Genomic DNA, 8,417 nt, shown 5'->3' on the forward strand with positions numbered 1-8,417 from the left:
GATTAAAACCAGTACTCTAAAAGCAGGAAATGCTTCAAATTTACTGTTTTACACTATTTAAAAATAATCCAGCAATGTACTTGTCAGTTGATTGATTCCTGTGTCAGACAATAAATATGTAAGCTTCACTTTTGTTCTTAAATATATTTTAACAATGCTGCTGGCTTGCAGCAGCAGCACTAGCTACTACTTAAAGTTTATTTCAGTTTAAGCTTTTGTGTATCTGCTTCTCTGCTGCCCTAAATAAGTTACCCATAGGAAATAGCAGATAAATAGATTTTGTTTGATAAATTAATTCCAAACTACCCCATGATCAAATATTGGCCAAAACAAAAGCATGTTTTGCTGTCCAAAACATTTTTATTAGTCTTTTCACATGCTAGGAAGCTGCAAACATTACAGAACACTGTCTGTGAGCCAATAAGGAGTGGCAGTCTCATATAGTCACCAGTCACTGGCCATAGCCTGCTCTGGAAATTTGATGCTTGTGGATCCCAAGAGAGACTTTACCTATGTGTTTAAACCCAGTAATAAATTAGAGTATGTCTCTTTAAGCACCCTGTCTCGTGCTACTGACACTGCTGCAAGTCTCAGACTACAAGTTAAAAAAGAATATAAAAAACAGAGGCGCCAACATGGCCTAATATCACCCAAACGAGAGAAAATAACAGCACAAGAGAATGTGAATACTCACAAACACAAAGCACCCAAATTGGTGCTAGTAGAGCAGGCTGAAACTTCACAGTGGTCCAGCACACTGAATCCTTGGCGTAGAGACAGTCAGATATCCTCTGAAAATCCAATGTTCAAGTGCCTTTAGATGTATGAGAAAGCAAACCAACATGGTCCAATATCATCAGGACAAGGAGAAATTAACCCCAATTGATTGCACTTACTAGATGGTAAGCACCTGCTGGTGCAAATACAGCAAACTGGAAACAAATCGTCGCCCAGTAGACTACCACAGATCAATCCTCAGCAAGAACCAGGAACAGTAAAGGATTTTCACAAAGGGTGATAAAAACCACAGAAGCAAGTGTATAAATAAAAAATTAAAAAGTCTTTATTAACACAGCGACGCGTTTCTCAGCCTACTCAGGGCTGTTTCCTCAGGCTATCGCCTATAGCCTGAGGAAACAGCCCTGAGTAGGCTGAGAAACGCGTTGTTGTGTTAATAAAGACTTTTTAATTTTTTATATATACCCTTGCTTCTGTGGTTTTTATCACCCTTTGTGAAAATCCTTTACTGTTCCTGGTTCTTGCTGAGGATTGATCTGTGGTAGTCTACTGGGCGACGATTTGGTTCCAGTTTGCTGTATTTGCACCAGCAGGTGCTTACCATCTAGTAAGTGCAATCAATTGGGGTTAATTTCTCCTTGTCCTGATGATATTGGACCATGTTGGTTTGCTTTCTCATACATCTATAGGCACTTGAACATTGGATTTTCAGAGGATATCTGACTGTCTCTATGCCAAGGATTCAGTGTGCTGGACCACTGTGAAGTTTCAGCCTGCTCTACTAGCACCAATTTGGGTGCTTTATATTTGTGAGAATTCAGATTCCCTTGTGCTGTTATTTTCTCTTGTTTGGGCGATATTAGGCCATGTTGGCGCCTCTGTTTTTTATTCTTTTTTAGATTCAAAATATCAGGATAGCCATCCTTTGACAGAGTGCAGCCTCAACGTCTGAATTATCAAAACTTTGGATGTACAGACAATCACAGTCTGTCTTATGACTTTATATTGTATTTCTAATTATTTTTTATATTATTTGTTTTATTGTTAATATTGACAATTTTACTGCTGTTTTTATTATTGTTTTTTGCATATACTATATATAATATCTTAGTTAATATTTTTATGATTTTATTGTCACCTAGTTTTACATCTACTGTCATTTACTTGTGCTAAGGTTGATAGCCTATTCCACTATAAGATCTTATATCCACCAGACAAACTTATATATTTACTTTATATATTTATCAAGTTGATACTGAGGAAGCGCCCCCTAAAGGAGTGGTGTGTTGTAGCTTTCACACACCACTCTCTATATATATACACATCAGACTACAAGTTTTTTGTTTGTTTTTGTTTTTCAGAAAGAGCAGGCAGGTGGTAAAGCGAATGATATACATACCACCTGCCCCATAGGCTCCTATTATAAGTGCACTTCCTCAGAAAAAAAATACAAAAATATAAGTGATCCACTTTACTCTCATTTAACTTATTTGTTCTCCTAATGTACTACTGGGAGGTATCTGCTGATACGTTGCTGCACATATATGCCTCTTGTTATTGACTTACCTTATGGGTTCAGCTAGGTCACAGTAGTGCTTCAACAATAGATACCAAGAGAATGAAGGACATTTTTAGGAAAGAAGGCATTTTTTAGCTCAATGGTGCTTTACAAAGAGAAAAACTTTCCTGAAGTATATCAGTCAGATTCAGCCTAACATCAGTACAGACCCTAAAGGCAATCCTTCTCTGAAAAAGGAACATGGCAGCCCCAGGCAATCATTACAACCTTCTATAGGCCTTGTCAGTGAGGTGCAGCCAAATCCCTCTAAGAACATTGGGCAAGGAGTCCATGTCTGGTTTCCCCATCACTCTTAGAGAGACCCAAGGGTTATATCACAAATACATACAAAAGAGAAGCCCTCTCTCAGGCTACTCAAATATTGTCATTGACTCACCAGTATAGCTAGCTCCGTGCAGTTTATTGTTGCTCTAGCATGTTCTATGGTGAGTTACTACCTGAGAGCAGACTCTTTTAGCACAATACATCATTTAACAGAGAACTCTTAAAACAGGTGGAAAATATGCATTGTTGGGCTAAAAGAGGCTGCTCCCAGGAGAAAAATCAACACAGACCAAGCTATTAAGCTGTTGTCGGTTCCTGAGAGAGCACTTATCTTTCTGTATGACTTTAACTATGTGTTTAAGCCCTTTGTAGATTAACACATATACAAGAAACAGCTCAATAATACAATGCTTTAAAGTGATATTAAACACTTTGAGATGATAATATAAAATGATAAATTGTATATTTAAAAATATATATATATATACAATATACTTTCATTATTTATTTTGTCCCCTTTTCCTTTAATTCTATTCTAAAATTGTGAGCTTTTCAGTTCCGGTTAGAAATGGAAGTGCAGAACACTGTTATATTCCACGCAGCCATTAGTTGCACACTCTAGTGACTTATTTATAATTGTCCCTAATTAGCCACAGCAGAGAAAGTAACCTAAGTTACAACCTGGCAGCTCAAATTGCTTTATAGGCAGTAAAATGTTACACTTATTTTGTCACTGTTTAAACAATAAAACTTTACACTTATTTTGTCACTGTTTAAACAGCTAATAAAACTTTAAAAATAAATCTACATGTTATTCTCAGACTAATCTTTTTTCTTTGAACGAATCATTCTATCTAGAATGTATTTATTGTTAAATTCCCCTTTAAGACAATAGAGTAGGTGTGCAGGGTGATTTATCTCAGAGGTAGCGGGATTGATCATAATCAAGGGCTCCAAAGCAGTGTTCGCTGCTTAGTACACAGAGCCCTAAGGGGTCGATTTATCAAGCTGCAGTGGACAGGGGCGCACATACCCTTCCCTGTCTGCTGCAGCTCGCCTCTTGTGGGCTAAATTCCGCTGCCGGAATTCAGCATTGCGCAGGAGCGCTATTTTGCGCTCACGTGCAACCCCCATGCATAGCCAATCACACGCAGGGAGGAGCTGTTAATCTCCATGGTCGGATGAGACCAGGGAGATTGAAATTCGCCACCTAAGAGGTGGAGAAGAGGTTAGTGAAGCAGCGGTCTAATGACCGCTGCTTGTTAAATTCGAACTGCAGGTTCTCTTGTGTCTGATGACCGCTGCTTGTTAAATACGGACTGCAGGTTCTCTTGTGTCTGATGACCGCTGCTTGTTAAATACGGACTGCAGGTTCTCTCATGAAGCCTGCAGAAGGCTTTGATAAATCGACCCCTAAGTACCTTATATAAATTAATTCTCAAGTCTATGGGTAACAGTGGAAATCTGTGCTGATGCAGAGGGACAAATTGGCTGCATAAAATATGATATATAGAATGATCTGTAATGGATTATAATGCTGTACATGAGAAGATAAAATGTTTTATATTATGTTTGGATATATAGTCAGGGTACTGTGTATGACTTGGCTGTTGTGGAGGGCTGGTGTAGTGTTCAGCAATGCAATACAGCCCTGTCTTGCAGCCAATAGGTTAATTATCTTTCTTTTAACATAAACACAACTCCCCTCAACAAAAGATTACTAAGAATGTTCACCTTGAAGCAAAGAAGGGGTTAAACATTTTGTAAAATGTTGCTGAATTTTATTAATTAGCCACATTTCCCCCCTCCTTCTGTTACTTGAATTAAACCCTTGGGAGTTTTAGGATTTAAAGATAAATAAAACTGTATGTCAGGCAGCTACAAAATGAATTAGGGATAAAAAAGATAAAGACTAAGATACTGGAGTAGCTATAAGCGCCTGTTAAGTCCAGTAAATACCACCAGATATCTGTTTCACATTTAGCACCATTATCTTCTCTAAACATTCATATGTGCATCATACCTAATATTCTCATTGCCTTTAATCTAAAAAAAAATATTCCTCAATCGTTCTCTGCACTAGTAAATCCATTAGAAAAGTAGAGACTTATGCTCAAAGAAACATGAAGAATTTGGGATTGGATCACCTTCAGCCTTAATTTCTGAGGGCTGTGACACCTCAGGGTGGTACTGTAGATTTAACAAGAGCCACTGCTCAATCCTATAATAAAACACTCTTATTCTATCCTTCCTATAAGGCATTAATAGCATTCCTCAGACCCTGCATCCCCCACCAGAACCTGCATTACCTCATCGTCACCAACACCCTGCATCCCCTACAACCTCCTGCACATGTCCGACCAAGTTCTACCCTGTTCTGCAATCCTGGCCAACTATCACTTCCCCCTCCAGTTTCAGAATCCCCTCTCAATCCTGCACCACCCCCTAAATCACCATCCAGCTTCTGTATAAATCACCAGTCTATACATTCCCCTGCATTTCCATAACTCCTGCACTAGTATCTGCGCCCCCACTAGCTCTGGCAGCCCCTCCAGAACTCCATTCCATCATTTACATCCACTAACAACTCTTTACGCACAATCTTCTGCATCAGCCTCTTTATCTAATCCTCCCCATCATCCCGTTACTTATATGAACTAGAGACAGACTTTCCCCTCCCTCCTGTAAGCCCCCCTCCCATGCTGCTGTCCAGAGCTCACACTCCCCACATCAGGGCTGTGGGTGAGCAGCACTCTGCCACTCTCCCCCTCTTCTTGTCTCTCTCACACTTGGAGGCGTTCACTGCTCTGCTCTAACAAGATCCAGCATTTCCATCCTCTCCTCAGTCTGGAGCGATCCTAGGAAGAAAGAGCAGCCAACCTGCACTGGAATTTACTGGTGGGATCTCTTGTCTGCCTGTGGCTGGGGGGCTTATGGTGTTTGGTTTACTTGATGTGTAGGATCTGTTACCTCTGGTGCAGGAAACTCTGCTTCTGCAGTTGGAGTCACTACCTGGGCTCCCGGGATCTACTATAATTTATATGGATGTGAACATGCAGGGTCTGGATGCCACTCTCTGGATACCACCTACCCACTGATCTACTTCTCGGGGAGGGTGGAAATAAGCTTTTTCTGGACTGTTAACTGAGTTCTGCACCATGTTTTATGCCTCTCTGTACTTCGTGTTGCCTCTTATGGGTAAGTGATGACTGATTTAATGTGTGAACTGGGTACGATAAAAGGTTTGACTCCTCTTCTGCTCAGGTCTATTGTCTTGCAGTTTGCTGGAGTTAGATACCCAGTGCTGTACACTCTGAGCAACTTTTTTTTACAGGTGTAATACAAATCCATAAATATTCATGCGCAGTTATTTTTTTAATTTTCACTGTTTTGCTGTCCCTCACTCAATGAACTGAAAACAGCCCCATGTGGAAGTATTTCTGTTGGCAGTTCATATCACATAGCCCCAAACACCCCTCCTGTAACCAGCACAGAATGTAGCATTACCCGGGGGTGAGGATAGTGTTCTCAGCTAGTGTCTCTCTGCATAAACGGTCACAGGATGCATAAGTGTGGCTTTTTTATATCTTAGACTTTTCTAGTATATTACAATTGGATATCATCTATCTATATCTGTCTATATCTATATAATCTATCTATCTTTATCTAATTATCTATCATCTATATATCTATCATCTATAGATCTAATCTATCTATCTAATCATCTACCTATATCTTTATATCTGTAGTAACTGAGCCATATTCTTACTTTAAATACAACTGTAAAAAACTCGTTTTGTTTAAAAATAAAATTAAGGGCTAAGTTTAGACATTTTCTTTTGGGTGGGTTTTGAACAGTCTATGCTTTAGAGCTAAAAATGCACATGCTGTTCCTGTCTTATTTACTCTCATGTTTATCACTGGTACATATATTGTGCAAAAGTCTAAGTACCACAGAACTAACTCATTGATTTTCAGATGGTTTAAATGTATTAAAGTTATTTACTCATTTAGTCATTTTTATTCCTAGTTACTTTCTATTCAGCATAGTCTGCTGTTTAGTAAGTGCTATCTGGCGTCCAGCAGAGCTTGTTTTCTAACCTAGAGGTTGTTATATTATATAACTTTTTCAAACATTGCAAGTCAGCTTTTTCTTAATACTAAATCCAAATGTTGTCATATATAGATGTAAACACATGTAGAAATAGAAATGTAATGTAAATAGCAAAAGTTTGAATGCAAATCAACTAAATAAGTGCTTATATATGTGTGGTTTATATATATATATGTTATCTAGATAGTTATTAAAATTCCTCAGTGCCTATCAGTGTGATTGTTTACCAGTATTTGTCTGGTGTTTCGTGTAAAATCGCTTGTGCTGGTATGGAAAATATTTTACTTTTTTAATATATGTTTTGACTTGAGTAAATTGGATTTTAACAATTTAGGAAAATACCTTAATTCTGTGTATTTTGCATTACTGAAACAGCTTCACTAAATACAATCTAAGCTTCCTGCATGGGGTGCTATTAAGTTAGTTTTGTTTTTGTAGCACCCACAAACCTCAAAAATACTATCAGTCCTGAAGTCAAGGTAGAGCAAGGAGATGGTACTGGAAGGTAAAAAAAGGAATTTAAAATATAAATATAGGAATATATAATAGGACACTAAGTTCTCTACAAACACCCCAATAACCTTAATATTATCTATGTGTCCAAATTTGTGCACCCTAAGCTTTAGTCTAGACAAGCCTGGTGAACAAAGAAGGTGCACAGTGTGTGTGTGATAGCCCAGAGGAATACCACTTGCATATGCACAAGCTCATTAAAGGACACACAGTATATGGTAAATTGAAAACAGTTCTTTTTGGAGCAAACCCAACAAATAACTTCATGCTTTGTGTGTGCAAATTCTATTTCTCGGTCTATAAGGCTCCTGTTAGAGAGTAGCAGAGATTACACTGTGGATACAGCTCCAGTTTTGCAGTGCAGTGAGATAGCAGCTGAGGATGGGAGTTTAGGGAGTTGTGTGCTGCCTTTTATTTTATTTTAGATATGAATGCAGCTGCTTAAAAAAACTGCTCCTCCCCTGATATAACCTTTGGGTTTCAATCCCTGTGATCTTTTCTGAAAGGAAAATGTGTGTGTTGCTAGCAATGAAACAAAGAAATATAAACAGAGAAATCCCTGGTAACTCTGTACATCCTATATACAGCAAGGTACACCCTAAAATAAGGGTCTGATTCACTCCTGTCCCCATGTATACCGATATTTCATCATAACTCTCATAGATGGTGCAGAGATGAATTATTTGCTTTAAATCATTAACAGAAACAGTATCTTCATGACTGGTTGGGATGTGTAAAATATACCTTATTTTGTCTGTAAAGGGAAAATCTCCAGATTCTGCAGTTTAAGAACATACAATATTAGTGTAGAATTATGGTGCCAATTATATCTTTATAAACAGATTTGTTGTAGATAACCTACAGTTAATATTCAATAAATGAATAGCCACTTCTGTGACTTTTTTTGTTTTAAAGCTTTTGTGTTATGTCAACATGAGAGATATATTGCATCATTTTGGTTTAACCTTCTAAGGAGCAAATCCTATAATTTTGGAATGGAATTATTAAGAAAGCTACAACAGGATTTGTTCCCAATTTGCTGAGTGAGATGCTCTATTCCGTATACATTGCTGCCTTTTCTAGACAAATAACAGTCTGGTCTGTATTATCTCCGAAATAAGGGCAATGGGCTGTCAGGGTAGCAGAGCAATTGTTTGTTTATTTAGTCCCATGCTTGTTTGTTTGCTGGAATTAAGTGACTGCAAGCTT

At 38.2% G+C, this 8,417-nt stretch overlaps 1 protein-coding gene across 3 annotated transcripts in view; it reads left to right on the plus strand.

The window, feature by feature from the left end:
- Window positions 1-5,423: 5,423 nt before the first annotated feature.
- The window catches only part of GFRA1 (GDNF family receptor alpha 1), a 244,736-nt gene continuing 241,742 nt past the window's right edge, over window positions 5,424-8,417 (plus strand). For all 3 annotated transcript variants that reach the window (XM_053692686.1, XM_053692688.1, XM_053692687.1), the window contains exon 1: window positions 5,424-5,779. In XM_053692686.1, coding sequence (XP_053548661.1) covers window positions 5,740-5,779 — 40 coding nt within the window. In that variant the 5' untranslated portion in view covers window positions 5,424-5,739. The remainder of the gene's footprint in view (window positions 5,780-8,417) is intronic.

The sequence above is a fragment of the Bombina bombina genome, chromosome 9 (genome assembly GCF_027579735.1).
Source record: "Bombina bombina isolate aBomBom1 chromosome 9, aBomBom1.pri, whole genome shotgun sequence".
NCBI lineage: Eukaryota > Metazoa > Chordata > Amphibia > Anura > Bombinatoridae > Bombina > Bombina bombina.